Source organism: Triticum aestivum, chromosome 7D, assembly GCF_018294505.1.
Source record: "Triticum aestivum cultivar Chinese Spring chromosome 7D, IWGSC CS RefSeq v2.1, whole genome shotgun sequence".
Lineage (NCBI taxonomy): Eukaryota > Viridiplantae > Streptophyta > Magnoliopsida > Poales > Poaceae > Triticum > Triticum aestivum.
In genome coordinates, this window is record NC_057814.1 from 640,930,026 (window position 1) to 640,953,565 (window position 23,540).

The window sequence follows — 23,540 nt, forward strand, 5'->3', positions numbered from 1 at the left end:
AAATTACTCGTCATGGTTTAGTTCAAATTTGAACTAAAACCACGACGAGTAATTTGGAACCGAGGGAGTACTACCTAGTACCTATAATGCTTTATGAAATTGATATCTAGTAGTACCTAGTATCTGGAAATTGCAGTTTATTGAAGCTGAAACGGGGTAGGAAGCCGGGGGGAAATGATGAAAGATATAGCAGTAGTGCGGGGCTAGGAAATCGCTATAGCTAATTAATAGTAGCGCGTTCCGGAAAAGCGCTGTTGATATAGTCAATAGTAGTAGCGCGGGTACAGACCGTGCTACTACTAACAGTTAGCTGTAGCGCCTTATTGGTAGCGCGGCTGCCGCGCTGCTGATAGCCTCAAAACCCGCGCTACTACTAGGGTTTTCCCTATTAGTGCCCCTCTCCTAGTCCAATTCGGACCAGAGGGGGAGGGGCGCGCGGCCTGCCCTAGGCCAGCCCTCTCTCTCCACTAAGGCCCATAAGGCCCACTATTTCTCCCGGGGGGGGTTCCGATAACCCTCCGGCACTCCGGTTTTCTCCGAAACCACCCGGAACACATCTCGACCATTTCGATACTCCTCGTCATGTCCGTGATCATATCCGGGACTCCGAACTACCTTCGATACATCAAAACACAAAAACTCATTATACCTATCGTCACCGAACCTTAAGCGTGCGGACCCTACGGGTTCGAGAACTATGTAGACATGACCGAGACACGTCTCCAGTCAATAACCAATAGCGGAACCTGGATGCTCATATTTGCTCCCACATATTCTACGAAGATCTTTATCGGTCAAACCGCATAACAACGTATGTTGTTCCCTTTGTCATCGGTATGTTACTTGCCCGAGATTCGATCGTCGGTATCTCAATACCTAGTTCAATCTCGTTACCGGCAAGTCTCTTTACTCGTTCCGTAATACATCATCCCATAACTAACTCATTAGTTACAATGCTTGCAAGGCTTATAGTGATGTGTATTACCGAGTGGGCCCAGAGATACCTCTCCGACAATCGGAGTGACAAATCCTAATCTTGATCTATGCCAACTCAACAAGTACCATCAAAGACACCTGTAGAGCACCTTTATAATCACGCAGTTATGTTGTGACGTCTGGTAGCACACAAAGTGTTCCTCCGGTAATCGGGAGTTGCATAACCTCATAGTCATAGGAACATGTATAAGTCATGAAGAAAGCAATAGCAGTAAACTAAACGATCAAGTGCTAAGCTAATGGAATGGGTCAAGTCAATCACATCATTCTCCTAATGATGTGATCCCGTTAATCAAATGACAACTCATGTCTATGGTTAGGAAACTTAACCATCTTTGATTCACGAGCTAGTCAAGTACAGGCATACTAGTGACACTCTGTTTGTCTATGTATTCACACATGTACTAAGTTTCCGGTTAATACAATTCTAGCATGAATAATAAACATTTATCATGATATGAGGAAATAAATAATAACTTTATTATTGCCTCTAGGGCATATTTCCTTCAGTCTCCCACTTGCACTAGAGTCAATAATCTAGATTACACAGTAATGATTCTAACACCCATGGAGTCTTGGTGCTGATCATGTTTTGCTCGTGGAAGAGGCTTAGTCAATGAGTCTGCAACGTTCAGATCCGTAGGTATCTTGAAAATCTCTATGTCTCCCACCTGGACTTGATCCCGGATGGAGTTGAAGTGTCTCTTGATGTGCTTGGTTCTCTTGAGAAATCTGGATTCCTTTGCCAAGCCAATTGCACCAGTATTGTCACAAAAGATTTTCATTGGACCCGATGCACTAGGTATGACACCTAGATCGGATATGAACTCCTTCATCCAGACTCCTTCATTCGCCGCTTCCGAAGCAGCAATGTACTCCGCTTCACACGTAGATCCCGTCATGACGCTTTGTTTAGAACTGCTCCAACTGACAGCTCCACCGTTCAATATAAAGACGTATCCGGTTTGCGATTTAGAATCGTCCGGATCAGTGTCAAAGCTTGCATCAACGTAACCATTTACGATGAGCTCTTTGTCACCTCCATAAACGAGAAACATATCCTTAGTCCTTTTTAGGTATTTCAGGATGTTCTTGACCGCTGTCCAGTGATCCACTCCTGGATTACTTTGGTACCTCCCTGCTAAACTAATAGCAAGGCACACATTAGGTCTGGTACACAGCATTGCATACATGATAGAGCCTATGGCTGAAGCATAGGGAACATCTTTCATTTTCTCTCTATCTTCTGCAGTGGTCGGGCATTGAGTCGTACTCAACTTCACACCTTGTAACACAGGCAAGAACCCTTTATTTGCCTGATCCATTTTGAACTTCTTCAAAACTTTGTCAAGGTATGTGCTTTGTGAAAGTCCAATTAAGCGTCTTGATCTATCTCTATAGATCTTGATGCCCAATATGTAAGCAACTTCACCGAGGTCTTTCGTTGAAAAACTCTTATTCAAGTATCCTTTTATGCTATCCAGAAATTCTATATCATTTCCAATCAACAATATGTCATCCACATATAATATTAGAAATGCTACAGAGCTCCCACTCACTTTCTTGTAAATACAGGCTTCTCCAAAAGTCTGTATAAAACCATATGCTTTGATCACACTATCAAAACGTTTATTCCAACTCCGAGAGGCTTGCACCAGTCCATAAATGGATCGTTGGAGCTTGCACACTTTGTTAGTACCCTTTGGATCGATAAAACCTTCAGGTTGCATCATATACAACTCTTCTTCCAGAAATCCATTCAGGAATGCAGTCTTTACATCCATTTGCCAAATTTCATAATCATAAAATGCGGCAATAGCTAACATGATTCGAACGGACTTAAGCATCGCTACGGGTGAGAAGGTCTCATCGTAGTCAACTCCTTGAACTTGTCAAAAACCTTTCGCAACAAGTCGAGCTTTGTAGACAGTAACATTACCATCAGCGTCTGTCTTCTTCTTGAAGATCCATTTATTCTCGATGGCTTGCCGATCATCAGGCAAGTCAACCAAAGTCCACACTTTGTTCTCATACATGGATCCCATCTCAGATTTCATGGCCTCAAGCCATTTTGCGGAATCTGGGCTCATCATCGCTTCCTCATAGTTCATAGGTTCATCATGGTCTAGTAACATGACCTCCAGAACAGGATTACCGTACCACTCTGGTGCGGATCTTACTCTGGTTGACCTACGAGGTTCGGTAGTAACTTGATCTGAAGTTTCATGATCATCAGCTTCCTCACTAATTGGTGCAGGTGTCACAGGCACCGGTTTCTGTGATGAACTACTTTCCAATAAGGGAGCAGGTACAGTTACCTCATCAAGTTCCACTTTCCTCCCCCTCACTTCTTTCGAGAGAAACTCCTTCTCTAGAAAGGATCCATTCTTAGCAACAAAAGTCTTTCCTTCGGATCTGTGATAGAAGGTGTACCCAACTGTTTCTTTTGGGTATCCTATGAAGACACATTTCTCCGATTTGGGTTCGAGCTTATCAGGTTGAAGCTCTTTCACATAAGCATCGCAGCCCCAAACTTTAAGAAACGACAACTTTGGTTTCTTGCCAAACCACAGTTCATAAGGAGTCGTCTCAACGGATTTAGATGGTGCTCTATTTAACGTGAATGCAACCGTCTCTAAAGCATAACCCCAAAACGATAGCAGTAAATCAGTAAGAGACATCATAGATCGCAGCATATCTATTAAAGTACGATTACGACATTCGGACACACCATTACGCTGTGGTGTTCCGGGTGGCGTGAATTGTGAAACTATTCCACATTGTTTCAAATGAAGACTAAACTCGTAACTCAAATATTCTCCTCCACGATCAGATCGTAGAAACTTTATTTTTTTGTTACGATGATTTTCCACTTCACTCTGAAATTCTTTGAACTTTTCAAATGTTTCAGACTTATGTTTCATCAAGTAGATATACCCATATCTGCTCAAATCATCTGTGAAGGTGAGAAAATAACGATATCCACCACGAGCCTCAACATTCATCTGACCACATACATCAGTATGTATGATTTCCAACAAATCTGTTGCTCGCTCCATTCTTCCGGAGAACGGCATTTTAGTCATCTTGCCCATGAGGCATGGTTCGCAAGTACCAAGTGATTCATAATCAAGTGATTCCAAAAGTCCATCAGAATGGAGTTACTTCATGCGCTTTACGCCAATACGACCTAAACGGCAGTGCCACAAATAAGTTGCACTATCATTATCAACTCTACATCTTTTAGCTTCAATACTATGAATATGTGTAACTCCACTATCGAGATTCAAAAAGAATAGACCACTCTTCAAGGGTACATGACCATAAAAGATATTACTCATATAAATAGAACAACCATTATTCTCTGATTTAAATGAATAACCGTCTCGCATCAAACAAGATCTAGATATAATGTTCATGCTCAACGCTGGCACCAAATAACAATTATTTAGGTCTAAAACTAATCCCAAAGGTAGATGTAGAGGTAGAGTGCCGACCGCGATCACATCGACTTTGGAACCATTTCCCATGCGCATCGTCACCTCATCCTTTGCCAATCTTCGCTTAATCCGTAGTTCCTATTTCGAGTTGGAAATATTAGCAACAGAACCAGTATCAAATACCCAGGCACTACTGCGAGAATTAGTAAGGTACACATCAATAACATGTATATCACATATACCTTTGTTCACCTTGCCATCCTTCTTATCCGCCAAATACTTGGGGCAGTTCCGCTTCCAGTGACCAGCCTGTTTGCAGTAGAATCACTCAGTCTCAGGCTTAGGTCCAGACTTGGGTTCTTCTCCTGAACAGCAACTTGTTTGCCGTTCTTCTTGAAGTTCCCCTTCTTCTTCCATTTGCCCTTTTTCTTGAAACTGGTGGTCTTGTTGACCATCAACACTTGATGCTCCTTCTTGATTTCTACCTCCGCAGCATTTAGCATTGCGAAGAGCTCGGGAATCGTCTTGTCCATCCCTTGCATGTTATAGTTCATCACGAAGCTCTTGTAGCTTGGTGGCAGTGATTGAAGAATTCTATCAATAACACTATCATCCGGAAGATTAACTCCCAGTTGAATCAAGTGATTGTTATACCCAGACATTCTGAGTATATGCTCACTTACAGAACTATTCTCCTCCATCTTGCAGATGTAGAACTTATTGGAGACTTCATATCTCTCAATCCGGGGATTTGCTTGAAATATTAACTTCAACTCCTGGAACATCTCATATGCTCCATGACGTTCAAAACGTCGTTGAAGTCCCGGTACTAAGCCGTAAAGAATGGCACACTGAACTATCGAGTAGTCATCAGCTTTGCTCTGCCAGACGTTCATAACATCTGGTGTTGCTCCTGCAGCAGGTTTGGCACCTAGCGGTGCTTCCAGGACGTAATTCTTCTGTGCAGCAATGAGGATAACCCTCAAGTTATAGACCCAGTCCGTGTAATTCCTACCATCATATTTCAACTTTGCTTTCTCAAGGAATGCATTAAAATTTAACGGAACAACAGCACGGGCCATCTATCTACAACAACATAGACATGCAAAATACTATCAGGTACTAAGTTCATGACAAATTAAGGTTCAGTTAATCAAATTATTTAAGAACTCCCACTTAGATAGACATCCCTCTAATCATCTAAGTGATCACGTGATCCATATCAACTAAACCATGTTCGATCATCACGTGAGATGGAGTAGTTTTCAATGGTGAACATCACTATGTTGATCATATCTTCTATATGATTCACGCTCGACCTTTCGGTCTCCAGTGTTCCGAGGCCATATCTGTATATGCTAGGCTCGTCAAGTTTAACCCGAGTATTCTGCATGTGCAAAACTGGCTTGCACCCATTGTATGTGAACGTAGAGCTTATCACACCCGATCATCACATGGTGTCTCGGCACGACGAACTTTCGCAACGGTGCATACTCAGGGAGAACACTTGTACCTTGAAATTAGTGAGAGGTCATCTTATAATGCTACCGTCGATCTAAGCAAAATAAGATGCATAAAAGATAAACATCACATGCAATCAATATAAGTGATATGATATGGCCATCATCATCTTGTGCTTGTGATCTCCATCTCCGAAGCACCGTCATGATCACCATCGTCACCGGCGCGACACCTTGATCTCCATCGTAGCATCGTTGTCGTCTCGCCAACTATTGCTTCTACGACTATCGCTACCGCTTAGTGATAAGGTAAAGCAATTACAGGGCGATTGCATTGCATACAATAAAGCGACAACCATATGGCTCCTGCCAGTTGTCGATAACTCGGTTACAAAACATGATCATCGCATACAATAAAATATAGCATCATGTCTTGACCATATCACATCACAACATGCCCTGCAAAAACAAGTTAGACGTCCTCTACTTTGTTGTTGCAAGTTTTACGTGACTGCTATGGGCTGAGCAAGAACCGTTCTTACCTACGCATCAAAACCACAACGATAGTTCGTCAAGTTAGTGTTGTTTTAACCTTCTCAAGGACTGGGCGTAGCCACACTCGGGTCAACTAAAGTTGGAGAAACTGACACCCGCCAGCCACATGTGTGCAAAGCACGTCGGTAGAACTAGTCTCGCGTAAGCGTACGCGTAATGTCGGTCCGGCCGCTTCATCCAACAATACCGCCGAACCAAAGTATGACATGCTGGTAAGCAGTATGATTTGTATCGCCCACAACTCACTTGTGTTCTACTCGTGCATATAACATCTACGCATAAACCTGGTACTGATGCCACTGTTGGGGAACGTAGTAAATTCAAAAATTTTCCTACGCACACACAGGATCATGGTGATGCATAGCAACGAGAGGGGAGAGTGTGTCCACGTACCCTTGTAGGCCGAAAGCAGAAGCGTTAGCACAACGCGGTTGATGTATTCGTACATCTTCACGATCCGACCGATCCAAGTACAGAACGCACGGCACCTCCGAGTTCAGCACACGTTCAACTCGATGACGTCCCGCGAGCTCCGATCTAGCAAAACTTCGCCGGAGAGTTTCATCAGCACGACAGCGTGATGACGGTGATGATGATGCTACCAACGCAGGGCTTCGCCTAAGCACCGCTACGATATGATCGAGGTGGATTATGGTGGAGGGGGGCACCGCACACGGCTGGGAGAGATCAACATGTGTGTTTAGACGTGCCCCTTGCCCCCGTATATAAAGGAGCAAGGGGGAAGGCCGGCCGGCCCCTGTAGGCGCGCCAGGAGGAGGAGTCCTCCTCCTAGTAGGAGTAGGACTACCCTCTTTCCTACTCCTACTAGGAGGGGGAAAGGAAGGGGGAGAGGGAGAAGGAAAGGGTGGCGCCCCCCCCCTCTCCTAGTCCAATTCGGACCAAAGGGGGAGGGGCGCGCGGCCTGCCCTAGGCCAGCCCTCTCTCTCTTCACTAAGGCCCATAAGGCCCACTATTTCTCCCGGGGGGGTTCCGGTAACCCTCCGGCACTCCGGTTTTCTCCGAAACCACCCGGAACACTTCCGGTGTCCGAATATAGTCGTCCAATATATCAATCTTTACGTCTCGACCATTCCAAGACTCCTCGTCATGTCCGTGATCATATCAGGGACTCCGAACTACCTTCGGTACATCAAAACACAAAAACTCATAATACCTATCGTCACCGAACTTTAAGCGTGCGGACCCTACGGGTTCGAGAACTATGTAGACATGACCGAGACACGTCTCCGGTCAATAACCAATAGCGGAACCTGGATGCTCATATTGGCTCCCACATATTCGACGAAGATCTTTATCGGTCAAACCGCATAACAACATACGTTGTTCCCTTTGTTATCGGTATGTTACTTGCCCGAGATTCAATCGTCGGTATCTCAATACCTAGTTCAATCTCGTTACCGGCAAGTCTCTTTACTCGTTCCGTAATACATCATCCCGTAACTAACTCATTAGTTACAATGCTTGCAAGGCTTATAGTGATGTGTATTACCGAGTGGGCCCAGAGATACCTCTCCGATAATCGGAGTGACAAATCCTAATCTTGATCTATGCCAACTCAACAAGTACCATCGGAGACACCTGTAGAGCACCTTTATAATCACCCAGTTACGTTGTGACGTTTGGTAGCACACAAAGTGTTCCTCCGGTAATCGGGAGTTGCATAACCTCATAGTCATAGGAACATGTATAAGTCATGAAGAAAGCAATAGCAGTAAACTAAACGATCAAGTGCTAAGTTAACGGAATGGGTCAAGTCAATCACATCATTCTCCTAATGATGTGATCCCGTTAATCAAATGACAACTCATGTCTATGGTTAGGAAACTTAACCATCTTTGATTAACGAGCTAGTCAAGTAGAGGCATACTAGTGACACTCTGTTTGTCTATGTATTCACACATGTACTAAGTTTCCGGTTAATACAATTCTAGCATGAATAATAAACATTTATCATGATATGAGGAAATAAATAATAACTTTATTATTGCCTCTAAGGCATATTTCCTTCACAACCACCATTCTATTCCACATATAGTGGTATGTCCATGGCTCACGCTCATGTATTGCGTGAAGATTGAAAAAGTTTGAGAACACCAAAAGTATGAAACAATTGCTTGGCTTGTCATCGGGGTTTTGCATGATTTAAATATTTTGTGTGATGAAGATAGAGCATAGCCAGACTATATGATTTTGTAGGGATAGCTTTATTTTGCCATGTTATTTTGAGAAGACATGATTGCTTAGTTAGTATGCTTGAAGTATTATTATTTTTATGTCAATATTAAACTTTTGTCTTGAATCTTTCGGATCTGAACATTCACGCCACAATAAAGAAAATTACATTAAAGATTATGCTAGATCGCAATCCACATCAAAAATTCTGTTTTTATCATTTACCTACTCGAGGACAAGAAGGAATTAACTTGGGGATGCTTGATACGTCTCCAACGTATCTATAATTTTTGATTGTTCCATGCTATTATATTATCTGTTTTGGATGTTTAATGGGCTTTGTTATACACTTTTATATTATTTTTCGGACTAACCTACTAACCAAAGGCCCAGTGCAAATTGCTGTTTTTTTGCCTATTTCAGTGTTTCGCGGAAAAGGAATATCAAACGGAATCCAAACGGAATGAAACCTTCGGGAGAGTCGTTTTTGGAACAAACGCAATTCAGGAGACTTGGAGTGGACGTCAAGGAAGAAACAAGGCGGCCACGAGGTAGGAGGACGCGCCCAGGGGGGTAGGCGCGCCCCCACCCTCGTGGGCCCCTCGTGGCTCCACCGACCTACTTCTTTCGCCTATATATACTCATATACCCCGAAAACATCCAGGAGCACCACGAAACCCTATTTCCACCACCGCAGCCTTCTGTACCCATGAGATCCCATCTTGGGGCCTTTTCCGGCGCTTTGCCGGAGGGGGAATCAATCACGGAGGGCTTCTACATCAACACCATAGCCTCTCCGATGATGCGTGAGTAGTTTACCACAGACCTTCGGGTCCATAGTTATTAGCTAGATGGCTTCTTCTCTCTCTTTGGATCTCAATACAAAGTTCTCCTCGGTCTTCTTGGAGATCTATTCGATGTAATACTTTTTGCGGTGTGTTTGTCGAGATCCGATGAATTGTGGGTTTATGATCAAGTTTATCTATGAACAATATTTGAATCTTCTCTGGATTCTTATATGCATGATTTGATATATTTGCAAGTCTCTTTGAATTATCAGTTTGGTTTGGCCTACTAGATTGATATTTCTTGCAATGGGAGAAGTGCTTAGCTTTGGGTTCAATCTTGCGGTGCTCGATCCCAGTGACAGCAGGGAAACGACACGTATTGTATTGTTGCCATCGAGGATAAAAAGATGGGGTTTATATCATATTGCTTGAGTTTATCCCTCTACATCATGTTATCTTGCCTAATGCGTTACTCTGTTCTTATGAACTTAATACTCTAGATGCATGCTGGATAGCGGTCGATGTGTGGAGTAATAGTAGTAGATGCAGAATCGTTTCGGTCTACTTGACACGGACGTGATGCCTATATACATGATCATGCCTAGATATTCTCATAACTATGCGCTTTTCTATCAATTGCTCGACAGTAATTTGTTCACGCACCGTAGAATTTGCTATCTTGAGAGTAGCCACTAGTGAAACCTATGGCCCCGGGTCTATTTTCCATCATATTAATCTCCCGTCAACTAGCTATTTCTGTCGCCGTTTATTTTGCAATCTTTGCTTTTAATCTATACAACAAAAATAGCAAAAATATTTATCTTATTATCTCTATCAGATCTCACTTTTGCAAGTGGCCGTGAAGGGATTGACAACCCCTTTATCGCGTTCGTTGCAAGGTTCTTAATTGTTTGTGCAGGTACTAGGGACTTGCGTGTAGTCTCCTACTGGATTGATACCTTGGTTCTCAAAAACTGGGGGAAATACTTACGCTATTTTGTTGCATCACCCTTTCCTCTTCAAGGGAAAACCAACGCATGCTCAAGAGGTAGCAGTGCCCTGTCGGCGGAGGCGGCCAAGCCGTCCGTTGCCGCCACTGACACCGATGAAAAGTAAAACCATGGGAGGCCGCCGCGGCTTGGGTCCCATGATATCCACCACCACCACGTCGCCGGCATACACAGCCGGTGTCTTGCCCGGTTCAACGCGAACCATCGTAGACCCCCGCCTCAGCTTCACGGAAGCGGAGTAGCAACTCTTCCCTCTGTCTGAAGCATGGCTACTCCGATGAGTGGCGAAACCAGACATAGAGAAGATATGGCGGAGGCGGAAGCCGCGGAGGATAACCATGTCATGGGAATGGAGATCTGCCGCGGCCGGCATTGACTAGTTGATTAGTTGAAGTATGTCCAAAATTATACCTCCAGAATCGGACGAGCTCCGCTTTTAGTCGAAGTATGTCCAAAATGTAATGAATTTCATCCGGTTTATATAAAATCCGCTATGTTTGCATTAATTCTGTCCGGTTAGTTCAATCAATGGTTCAAATGTATGCGGACAGTGTTGGATGGCCAGCTCCCGCATCAGTATTTCTGGACGGCTCCCCTTTGTTCACGGATAGATGCCGGAGCAAATTTGTGGGTCAGCGTGGGAGATGCCCTTATCGCCCAAGCGACGCGACATGGCAGGCCGTCCAAGTCTAACAAACCTGATACAATTCCAATAACTATCCTTAATTAGATACAACACTTTGCGACATTACAGACACGCGTTAATTAGATATACAATTGTGGCCATCAAACAATCAAAGTATAGATCGATCGGCTGGTTGTAATTGTATACGTGCGTGTCCTGTCCCGGCTACAAGTCCTAGCACTACACGTCCACGTTCAGGGAAGGATCGATTGTTAGCAAGAAGCTAGTTGCGGATCGATTGTTTGCAAGAAGCTACAAGTGCTTCCCTTCATCGTCGTTCGTCATCCCGTCGCCAGTCGCCGGAAGTGCTACGGCGGCTCAACGCCAGGCGTCGGCAAACATGACAGGCGAAGAGGAGGCGTCGGCAAACATGACAGCCGAAGAGGAGGAAGAGCTGGTGCCGCAGCTACGGTTCCCCGCGGGATACCACTTCCTGCCAAGCGACGAGGAGCTCCTCGACGTCTACCTCCGCGCCAAGATCGACGGACGGGAGCCGCCGCTCGACGTGTTCATGGACGTCGACATCCTCGACTGGGACCCCGCCGAGCTCGTCGGTACGTACGTAATTATACCACATCTCAACTTCATAATTGATGATTTGCTCGGTATATTGATCTATTCATCGTAATTTTCTATTCGCTGTTAATAAAGTCAGTCAAATGTTGAATGAAATCGAGTCCGTGCATCTTAAAACTTGTTTTCCAGGGGGGCTTCCCAGTAAATTCCTATATCAAATGCATGCACTCTGAATCAATCGAGGTGATGGATTAATTTTGGTTTCATCTTAACCTAACTAGAGAAGCGCAAGGCCTACGGGGAGGGCAGGTACTTCTTCTTCACGAAAAGGACCGAGTGCCCGGCGAACAAGAACGGCGAGCCGCGCCGGAAGCTGAATAACCTGAGGGCGAGCTGGAAGGCGACGGGGCGCCTGGGGATCATCGAGCGCAGCAGGACCTGCGAGACCATAGGGACAAGGAGGATCCTCACCTACCATACCAAGGGCGTCAGCCATGACAAGTGGAGCATGAACGAGTATGTCTTGCGAGGCAGGGAAGGGGTATGTACGTAGGTCTACATGCATTGCTACCTTGCTATTTTTTACCAGATTATCAAAGCTTTAAATAGTAGCATGACGAACGGAATCTTTACTACTCCCTCGGTTCCAAAATAAATGTTTCAATTTTAGCACAACTTTAAAAACTTTGTACTACAGTTGAAACGCTTATTTTGGGACGGAGGGAGTACTTATCTATAATGATCTGCAGATCAAATCATCCCTTGTGCCCAGTCGATCGGAGTAGTTATGCGAGTAAATTAGGGTTTGTGGTCTACACCATGTTCCCCTGCATTTATTCATGGTGCCGCTCACAATTATGGATAACTCCGTAAGAGCATTCCATAATGACGTATTACGAATACTAGTAATTCTAAACAATTTGAATATATTATTTTAATTGCCATAGTGTGTAGCCAATTATTTACGCACCAAATAACGAATGTAAGTGTCCTCCAAAAAAACAAATGTAAGCTTTATTACTTCAGAAAGACATTGTTTAGAACATAAATCAAGTCTAGTCAAACATTTGCAACTTTCACCATTGACACTTTCAAGAACCTCCAGTGGTTGAATATTTGAAAATCACATGTATAAATTTATCTCGACGTTGCATTCGTTGTATCCTATTTTGTAGGGTTTTATTTATAAATACATTACTTCGCATGTGAATGTCTAGACTGTTAATCGCATGGTGTTGTAATTAAGGTGCCAGAAGTGTATGGGAGTGTACTAATCATATACTTCTAATAGCTTGTTAAGCTACTATAAGCATGTGGTAGAAAAGAAGTGCATTGGGGCGTACTAACCTTAAATACTACTACTACTTACATCATATTCTCCTTTTACTCTGCCTGCATTGCAGTTAGATCAGTGGGTCTTGTGCACAATACAGGAGAAGCTACACTGGGAGGCCAAAAGCAGCAAAGGCACAGCAAACAAGATGGCAGAAGACACTAGTAGCGAAGGCAAGACGGCGGCAGCAGGCGCTAGAAAGGTGCGCAAGACCAAAAGACAGAAGAAGGAGAAGATGGACCCCTCCCATCCACCTAAAAATCAGGAACAACTGCAGCAACCGCAGCAAAAACAAGAGACCACACCTGACGTATTCTCCGAACCGCCACCAATGTTTACAAGTGATCACCATGCTTTGAATGAAGAAGAGATCATGGAGCTGGACGAGACAACCCAGATGATCCAGGTCGTTGTCCAGCAAGAACACCCATATGGAGATCAGCATTACCTTGACGCCCCAGCACCAAAAGAGACAACATACGAAGGACCCGGCGAGCCACCGTTGAAGCCGCACCACCAGCAAGATTACCATGCTTGGCTGGAAGAGCAACAACATCAGGAGCTTGAGGATCCGTTCCCCGTTCAACATCAGTTTGACCCATTCAACACCATGATTTTTCAGGGCCACACCGATCAAGAACCAACACCTGGGTGGTGGCAGCAGCACCAGCCAAGCTACATAGATAATTATCAGTTTTTCCTGCCAGCCAATGGCATGGAGCATGCCAGCGGGTATCAGCTTCCGCACCAACAGACTCTTTATCCGCTTGGAACACCAGGATCTCATGGGGACTTCAAACCAACTTCACAATATGAACTGCAATTCCCACCGGACCACGCAAAACCCAACGAGCAGCAAACAAGTCCCGATTCTGTGCTCAGCGCGTGTCAACATTGTCAGCTGACTAGTGCGGATAAGGTCGCGTGCTCCCTATGTGGCTGTGGTGGATTTAATTCGGAGATGAAGTAACTAGATCTATTGTCGTTATATGTATGTACATATGCTGTCTTATTATGTCAGATTGTGTTGATAGTCATGTTTAGGGCCGTCTGAGTAAAGGTAATTAAAGCAGCACGTCAATAAAGCAGCGGACGCATCCGCGTGCATCCTGAGTTTATGTCGTCGTCTGTGCATTATGCTTTTGCATGTGGACAATCAAACAATAATGGTACTATGCTTGCTAAGTACTTATCTAACTGATCGTTCTTTTTTTTTATCCTCTGGTACACATGTGTTGGTAACTTCACCCGCAGAAAAAAAGGTGTTGCTGACTAATGTGCGCCATTGAATCCATCTTGAAGTATCTAGTGAAATCCCTAAACTTCAGGTTTCTCTTTCAGGTTACATGTTCTAGATTATTCGAACTAAAACTATCAAGACAGATGTGTGGTTATCATATACTACGACCCAAGACAGCTTAATACTACAACCTGCACATGGGACGATGGGTCCAAGAATTACTGAGCCGAGAGAGAAAGTTACGCAAAGTTGCGCTCTCTCTCTCTCTCTAGAAACACAACGCTTGTTCAGTCACCGGACGTTTGGCTTAAGCCCGCTGGCAATGTAAAGTGTCATATTCTAGTATCAATTAATTTGCGCAGTAGCGAAGTTTACCAATTCAGTGAATATGCACAGTACCAAGACAATATCTTAACCAATCAAGATCTGACAGACATCGCAAAACGAGAGATGACCTAGATATGAGATGACTTGGGGATCGATCGAGGTCCAACTGATTAACTAATGTAAGTGACATAACCTTGGCCAAACTTAGCTAAGCGTAAGCTATGTGAAGACTTAAGGAATTGATCGAGGTCCTTCATCGATCTGATGAGCCGATGGATGGACCCTTAATTTGTTCACGTTAACCGAGCGTGGACCAGCTGGACACTAGCTCTTGAAAACAGACTTGCATATTCCCCAGTTTCAGTTTCTCCACGGAGAAGTATGTGCCTCCCAAGCCTGACTGGCACATCCCTTTTTTTCTCACAAACACCTCCTCAAATGTAGCATTAAACATATATGTATATGTACAGACTTCAAAGTATGGTGGGATGCTTTCTTCTTACAAAGTTTGCTCTGGGGCTTTCTCATCGCCCTTCTGCGCCTTGATGTACTTTGTGATGGCCTCAGCAATACGAGCGAAAGTGCTGGTAGTGACAAAGGCTGCGTTGCCTGTGTGCTCGTCCTCAACTTCATATTCCACAGTTGATATTATTGTAGATGTGTTATCTGCATCCCGTACAATCTCAAACCGTACGAAATACTTCAAAAATCCGAGATTGAGGAGACCTCCTTCTATTACCAGTGCCTCCTTGACATAGTTTTCATTGTCAATCTTGGTGAACTTTTCTTTCTGGTATTCCAGTCCAGCGATTCCTAGCATGCATTAATCACCAAAAAATAGAAATTATTACCAGCCTGAAGCTAAGATTTTGGGGTGCATATTCCGAGAGGAAAAAAAGGACTTGCTGGTCGGAAGTATAAGGGTTCAGATTCTAACCAGGAGGAAAGGTGAGACGCAAGACTGTTCCAACACCACCATCTCCAACCACAACCTCGAACTTTGAGAGCACGTCGGGAAGCAATTGAGGGATCAACTGGCCCAAAAGGAGGCCTCCATAGACCTCCCACACCTCGGCTGCCGGGAGGTCACTCTTCAACTCATGGCAGAGGCTCCCTTTCATTGCTTTTGGAGAAACCTTGCTTTTTGTGAGCTCTGTGTGACTTATCAACGAGTGCGCCGGTGTACATATATAGATTTCATTTTATGTGCAATTGTTGGGTACTGCATTCTGAGCATACGTTGGTTGGGATGTCAACACTAGGCATCATATTATGCTTTAATAAAAAATTGTGTTTATATGATATAGTCAACCATACGATGCCACATCACCATCAATCTTGTTTTTATTCAAGTTAAAGAAAAATCGTGTGCAAGGGAATCTTTTCCTAGGGTGCTACCCTCCCTACTTACATGGTGCGCACGTATCTCTACATTCAGCATTGACCAGGTTTGATCATCAAAATGTGGGTTATGCGTTGCATAATCATACCATTAAATTTGTAGTTCAAAATAATTTTCAACGGCTTAATTCTTCCTCCTCTTGTGTTTCTTCCTTGTCTTGCTCTCTTTCTACGCCCGGGATATGCAAATTAAACAGCTCTTCTGCACAGCGTGCAACATCAGTTTGGAGAGCAGAGAGAAAGAGATAACCCAGAGAGATATGTGATGTTGGATTGCAACTTCAGCAAAATCACTATCGCCGTGGCGATACTGTTATACGAAAACAATCTTGGAGAGTGACGTGCACGGTGCACTGGTTCTAAAGGCTGGGAGAGTTGACTGTCTGGTTTTATAATTAAGAGTGGTTGAATGTGCTTTTCCTAATTGGTAATTGATTAATCTATAACTGAACGAGCAAAATTAATCACAGGAAGGCAGGAGTAAACTGGGGGTTGATGACTCACTCACCTTTGCCTGACCGCGACGACATCGACTTGCTTCGCACCATTGGACGAGCCTTGCAGCTGCTGACCTCAGCTGGTTTTGCTCGTGAATTGCTACTGAAAATGAAGAGAGAGCTGTTAGCCTGAAGTCAGGGAGGAGGTAGGGGGGACAGACCGCTGGCGTACGTAGTTAGCTAGGCTGACCGTGTGCGGCGACAGGAGAGCAGGTTGAATTCAACCCTGATGCTGTTCTTGGAGAGAGCACAGGGACAGAGCAAGGGAGAGGGGGTCCACCCGTTGCGGCATTCCGTCGAGCAGCTGGTGTTCGGTGACATCAACTTGGCTGAACGTGATGCACACATAGGGGCACATTTTTAAGTGTACATCAACTTGGTTGGCTGCACTCATTAGCTAGCTATGAGAAGACTTGGGGATAGATCGACGTCGTAATTAACGAACTCGTCGAATGATGGATTCCTTGTTCACGTTTACTGAACATCGAGCTTGCCACTAGCACATCGAGCTTCGCCACACTGTTTAATTTCTTCAAGCTGCGGACCACCTCAGCTGGCTTGTTGGTGCATCAGATCTGCTGTTAAAATCCCTGGTAACTGAAAGGGGACGAAAGTGTTACAGGCTAATGAGAGACTGGACTGAATCTTGGGAGGGGATTGGCACGACTGTGGATGTAACGGGCCCGTGTTGGCGTACCGTACGTAGCCAGCGAGCTGAGCGCGCGCGGTGAAGGAGGAGACGGCTGGATCCAATCCTGATGCAGTTCTTGGTGAGAACACACGGAGAGAGCGCTGCGCCACTCTGTCAATGATCGCCGCGCCCGCGTGTGCTCGGTCGACCGAGCAGCATGAACACCGGCGGGGGCGGAGCGAGGGAGGTAAGGTAGGGGGTGGCCGGCGAGAGGCATCGCCGTGGATGGGATGGGTGGAGCGGCGGCGGCGACGAGGTGTTCGTGGGTGGGGAGATGGTGAGTCCGTCGCCACAAGAAAACAAGAAATGATGCCGTGAGATTGATCGGAAGAGCATCTCCAACGGCCGCGCTATGTTAGCCGCGCCAAGGAAATAACACTACTTTTACGCGCGTGAGGCCGTAACAGGCGCTCCAGCAGACGTGCAATAATCACGCGCGGTGTATAATAGGTTAAGCGCACGGAGGAAAACGGAATCGTGCGCTGCTTATTTTCGTGCGCCCGCTCCACATGTTGGAGATTCGCGCATGAGCGACCAACTGCCGCCAACTTCTCCGGCCGCCCCACCTTCGCCTCGCCCCGCGACTGATGGAAGCCTCCCCCCCCCCTACCTCACCCCCAACATCCCCCCAACCCCTCCCTACACCCGCGACCCCTCTGCCGCCACCATCGCGAACCCTAGCATGGGGTTGAGCTTCGGTGTAGTCGCCGACGCCCCTCCTCCAATTATCGGTCTCGCGCGTGGCCTTTTCATGGAGGCACAGACGACCTCGTAGGGTGGCGTCGCACCGCCGCCCGCCATGAAGCCACGGGCCCCGTCTCCAAGCGACCGAATGCGGCGGCGGCGGCGATGGCGTCCCGGAAGAATAACAAAGCGGCTGACGGCTCTACTAGGCGGCCGAAGAAGAAACTTGCAGGGTGTCTGGCCGCGCCTCCATCAACCGAAGCCTAGAGAGCTCGCAATTTCTTGCGTCGGCGACCGATGCACACAAGGTGTTTGATGAAATACCCACAAGGTATGATTTCACCCCCTTTTTTTGTTGTTGTTTTTTACATGAATGGATACATATGGATAGCTTAGTTTTTTTCTACATACGTTGTAGTTTCAATGATGACACATATATGTCAACTATGGATGTTGGCTCCAACAATTTTCATTGGTCTCAAATCAATAAAGTGCACGAAGATAATAATGAGTTTGAGATGGATGAGGATGGTGAGGGTATTGTCAATCCACCGAAAGGAAGAGCGGGCAACTACACCATGGACGAAGACATCTTGCTATGCAATACATGGTTGCATGTGTTTATGGATGCCAACGTTGGAGGGGATCAAAGTAGAGATACATATTGGGTCCGGATGAATGAGCACTTTGATATACACAACAAGAGTGGAATTGAGCGCACCAGTAGATCTCTTCGCTCCCAAGAGGAGGAAGATGAGGCATGATTGTTGATGTGCCATTTGTTTCTGTGAACTTTTATTTGTCATGAACTTGGTTGGGTGAACTTGGTTGGGTGATTTCAACTATGCCATGCAATTGAACTATGCTATGTTGCTCCAACTCTTATTTTGCACACTTGTTTATGTTTGAAAGATCATCATATTGTCAAATGGATATGTGTTGCCAAGCATCGGCTGCTCGCACGCGCTGCAAATTAGCGTGCCTGCTAGAGCTATAGGGCCGCGTCATATTTTTGCAGCGGCTGCTGGAGCAAGCGCGCTGCTACATGCGAAAAAGGCTATTTCGGCGCTGTAAAAGAATTTTGCGCGCCTGTTGGAGATGCTCTAAAGTATTTTAGTGAGATATATAGTTTGTAATTATATTAACAATATGTGATTTGAAATGAAAATACACATAATTGATTGTATTTATTGTTTTCTACGTGTAGAATATACAGGAATCCAACTCGACTTTTGGGACGATATGCTCCTACCCGTCATAAAGGTTTTTTATAAATGTTCAAATAATATAAAAGTTATATGTGTTTATTGTCACACCGAAATGCTACCTGCAAATTTTTAGTGGAAAAGTTTAAGCATTTTGACCTATGTGAAAAACAAATCGGATATCAAATGTTACTCTTAATTTTGTTTTTCACCGACGAAGCACTGCTATCCCATCACCCGCAATTTTTTTTGTCAAGCATGCCTATTAGAATAACATGAACATCCAAAAAAATCAGAATTTTTGAAATTTATTTACTCCTCTTAATTTATGAATTTATTGTTCATCCGAGAGCATATGCTCAAAACGACCCTCTTAATGCGGGCCTTTTTTTATACATTGATGACATGACGATGTGGCATAGTTGCATGCTAAAAGAAGTGAAGTTCAACTATCAGTATCGGTGGAATGCACTCGTAACATGTAATTCACTTTGGTTTTGTGAAGCATCCAGATGCTTTTGATTTGTTTTGTGAACCTTTCGACCAGCTTTTTATTTGGTTTTTATTTTATTTTCCTTTTCTTTTCAAAAAGTCATGAATGTTTTTTAAATTTATGAACTTTTTATTTCTGAAGAATTTTAAAATTAAAAAAATCAAATATTGTGAATACTTCTGAATTTACTATTCTTTTCAATACATGTTTTTTCTTCAAATTTATTAACTTTTCAAATTTGTACTTCTTGTACCTTTTCCAAATTTTAAAATTAAAGTAGTCATGAATATTTTTTCAAATTCATGAATTGTTTTTTAATTGACAGACGTTTTTGGAGTTTGTGAACTTTTCAAGTTCATGAAGTTGTTTTCAAATTATATGATTTTTTTTCCAACTCTATGAATATTTTACAAATTCATGAAGTTTTTCCAAAATAAAAAATGTCGGTTCTTTACTTGGATAGAATACGAGCGGAAAAAACTGGCTGATCGAGTATGGCAGAGCGAACGATCGATTATTACTGGGAGGCCCATGCAACAGTGTGTTAGTGTTGTAGAGGTGGTGTGGCTATGTCCCACTTATTGCGAGGCGGTTGTGGTAGGCCAACTCAGTAGGAATTGTCTTGTCCGGCTGATGTCATGATGACATAACTAGAATTTCATTTTTTGCTTCTATTTATTTACGTTTTAAATAAAATGAATACATGTCCAAAGTTCAACTTACTTAAGATACGAACTTAAAAAATGTTCAGTGTGTATTCGGAAATGTTCCAATATGTATTTGAAAAAATGTTCATCAGGTATTTAAAAAATATTCAACGTATATAAAAAAAGTTCACCATGTACAACAGAAAATCAACATGTGGTTGCTTCCCAATACCAATGGAAGGTTCCATGAACCAGTGGAAAACGTTTGCAACACTACTCGTGTAAGTGTTAATTCGGACGGCTGCTCCTACTGATCGCCTATTGTAAAACGGAACTCGGCCACACAGTAGGTGAGATATACCTCTAGCGTTGAGAGATAGCCTTGTCTCTTAAAGCACATTCAAGAGAATGAGCAAATTTTGGTCCATTTGTTCGCGGGCGTGTTCAAATATGTCCACAGACAGCAGAGCGAGCCCTATTTGTCCACCTCTACAATTTGTGCTTCTCATATTTTTTTCCTTTTTACTATTTCTCAAATTTCATATTGCACGTTCAACAGAAATGTTAAACACAACCATTTTTTAACATAAATATTCAACAATTAGCAAGTCAAACGACTCAACAATTGAAACATGATCCACAATAAATCGTTCAACAATTCATTCTGTACAGATAAGACAAACAAATCAAAGGTGAATATTTATGCACGTTGAGAACATTTTGCCTCCCCATCATTCACTCATCGTATCGACATCCATGAGGCTAGTGTAGCCAAAATGATCCTCGACTCCTCGGTGATCCTCGCTCGCCTCACTTCCATCTCCCAATCCCAGTGTTATCTATCGCTGGTTTCTACAGTTGAAGCCCAAGCAGGAGTAACTGCAGTGACTGTCATCATAAGAGAATCTCTTCTGCTCAAAGCATCTGCAACCTTGTTTTATTTTTTTTATTCAATCTTGTAATTGAATTCAAGCAATTTTCACATAAGCTTGTGCTGGATGCCCTCAGAGACTTTTTGTTCTGTGATGTATTTAAGGCTCTGTTGATCAGTTTTGATCAAAAAAAGAATTGGGAACCAAGAAAGTAGTGGCGCCATCTCTTCAAGGATTCCAAAATAGCTAAAGCTTCTCCTTATCATAAGTTGACATAGCTGCATTTCTGGGTCCAAGGGTTTACTGAAATAAGCCGTCTTCTCGAGCTCCATATGCTCCCACACATTCACCTTCTCAAACTCCTTTCTCTTCCTCTCACCTATCAACCTCTCCCTCACCATCTCCTCCTCGAACTCCATCCTCTACCTTTGGTCATTCAAGCAGAGCTTGTATCTTCCCTCCTTCTCTCCTCCTTGATGTCCTTTTTTTTTCATTTTCATGTCTTTGTTGGAAAGAAGCTCCACCCACGTGGACGACATTTGCTAGCCGCTTTGTCATGTGTGACCCTATGTTTCTCCCACTTCTCTTCCTCGTCATCCTACTTCTCTTCGGCTCAACCCAGTGACCCTATGTTGGCTCAACCCAAGCTCCCTAGCAGCCTGTCGGAATTATCCTCCTTGAGAACAAGGTGTTCGAAGAAAAGCCTGTAAGGTAAAATAATTTGTTTTCTCTTTTTTTTTTGCGATATTGAGTTGATTGTAATGGGAAGTATTGTATTGTAGATGAGTTCGTTTGAATCATATGAGATGGACGAAGATGAGGATATTGCTTTGATCATGATGATGCACATGCATTAGAACAAGCGACTGAAGCATGATGGTTCCGTTGTCGGTCATGAGGTGATTTGTATGTTGAGGCAAGATGGACACAATAGACTGATGCTCAATATTTTGGTACAAATCTGGTGTACCGAGAGCGATGCTTTCGACACCTGTTTAGGGCGGGTCCTGGTTTCTTCCATCACATGCGAACATGTTTTAATACTTGGAGAAGGCCAGTTTTTTTGGCATCAGTTTTACATCATCAGTTATGGCAGAAATTTTCTAGCACCCTAAAACCTTCTCTCTCCTTCGTTCCCTAAAACTATTTTTGAGCACGACATGCTCTAAGAAACTGTATATCCGTTGCGCAAGAGGGGGTAGAGCCCGGTCGAAATAAATAAATTGTGTGTTCATTATCCCAATGATTACAAACCATTTATAAAAAAAAAAAGTCAAACACATCCAGTGGTCTATCATTCCATTTCACAATTTAGAGAACATAGGAGACACATCTCTAATATTGACCCACAACTGACCCCATCTGTATGCTAAATTGCTAATTAGGCAGCAGCCTGATGGCTGGTGCCGATGAATTTTCTTCTGGTGGGGAAGACGCTGAAGAGCACGCTGGCGAAGGCGGTGATTCCGAGAGGCAGGTTCCTGAACAGCTGCTGGGCCTCCTCCCCGGCGTTCGGGAAGAAGCAGTTCTGGATCCCCACGTCAGTCAACGCCATTGCCAAGAACACAAGCACCACGAGGACGGCATGAACAAGGTCCTGGCCCCTCAGGCGGCGCCTCTTCAGCTCCGGCAAGATGTCGAAGAACTCCACGTCCTCCTCCCCCTTGGACAGGTTGAGCACGTTGAGGCGGCCGCAGGTGGCCACCCCGTAGTACAGCTTGCCGTTGTGGACCAGGGAGTCCGTCAGGACGAAGAAGAAGCAGGAGAGGGAGAGCACCACGAGCAGCACCATGGTGATGTACCAGTTGCTGCTGTAGCACTTGCCCCCGTTGCTGAAGGACGAGGCCAGCATCTGGTATATCATCACCGTCCCCGACGGCAGCAGCTGCGTCAGGTTCGCCGTCGCCGCCAGAATCGGCCTATCCACCCCGGCCGCCGCCGCCGGTTTGATGAGCGGCGTGTGCCCTGCCTCGATGTCGTCCACGCCACCAGCGGGTGCTGCCATTCGCTCGGCTCACCTGTAATTTCGGATGCTAGCCCGTGTGTGTTTGCTAGCCCGGTAGCTCATTGCTCGCCCATTCGCTCTACTACTTGTATAGGTAGCCGTCCGGTGAAGCCACATGATACTGGTGGTAGTAGTAGTTATTGGCTTATTGCATGCGTGTGATTGTTAATTAGTGCTCCTTGAACATCGGTTGCGTCGTCAAATTAACTGATGATGCTTCTTCACCTTTGACTTTGTAGAAATTAGCCATGTTGATCTGTTCGACTTTGAAGAAATATTAACAATTCCTTCTGATATGAAAAATAACATGAATATCCAATATCGATCCGTACACACATTGCATAGGATGTACGCATAAGCATCAATGATGATATGCAAACTGGCGCTTTATGACTGTGCTGAAAAACTGGATAACTATCCATTTGGATTTCCCAAAAGCGAGCTAAGCCGTATTTAGCATTTCGGCATAAATAAGCAGAGAATCATGCAGCAAATATAACAT

At 44.3% G+C, this 23,540-nt stretch overlaps 2 protein-coding genes across 2 annotated transcripts; one reads left to right on the top strand and one right to left on the bottom strand.

Moving 5' to 3' along the window:
* Nucleotides 1-11,223: 11,223 nt before the first annotated feature.
* On the top strand, nt 11,224-14,193 carry LOC123168574 (NAC domain-containing protein 40-like). The gene is made up of 3 exons (XM_044586459.1): nt 11,224-11,681; nt 11,925-12,184; nt 13,047-14,193. Exons 1-3 carry the CDS (start codon nt 11,468-11,470, stop codon nt 13,944-13,946), a joined length of 1,374 nt encoding a protein of 457 aa, XP_044442394.1. The 5' UTR covers nt 11,224-11,467; the 3' UTR covers nt 13,947-14,193.
* Nucleotides 14,194-14,846: 653 nt separating this feature from the next.
* Nucleotides 14,847-16,502, bottom strand: LOC123169925 (norbelladine synthase). Its single transcript, XM_044587776.1, has 2 exons — nt 15,481-16,502; nt 14,847-15,356 (listed from the first exon to the last, which is right to left on the bottom strand). The coding sequence occupies exons 1-2, from the start codon at nt 15,662-15,664 to the stop codon at nt 15,043-15,045; spliced, it is 498 nt and encodes a 165-aa protein (XP_044443711.1). The 5' UTR covers nt 15,665-16,502; the 3' UTR covers nt 14,847-15,042.
* Nucleotides 16,503-23,540: the final 7,038 nt, after the last annotated feature.

Excerpts from the sequence above, each read along its gene's own strand:
- LOC123168574 (XM_044586459.1), top strand. The coding sequence starts at position 11,468 with ATGACAGGCGAAGAGGAGGCGTCGGCAAACATGACAGCCGAAGAGGAG. Across the intron at positions 11,682-11,924 it reads GGACCCCGCCGAGCTCGTCG|AGAAGCGCAAGGCCTACGGG; the intron begins GTACGTACGTAA and ends TAACCTAACTAG. Across the intron at positions 12,185-13,046 it reads TCTTGCGAGGCAGGGAAGGG|TTAGATCAGTGGGTCTTGTG; the intron begins GTATGTACGTAG and ends CCTGCATTGCAG.
- LOC123169925 (XM_044587776.1), bottom strand. The coding sequence starts at position 15,664 with ATGAAAGGGAGCCTCTGCCATGAGTTGAAGAGTGACCTCCCGGCAGCC. Across the intron at positions 15,357-15,480 it reads GCGTCTCACCTTTCCTCCTG|GAATCGCTGGACTGGAATAC; the intron begins GTTAGAATCTGA and ends AATGCATGCTAG.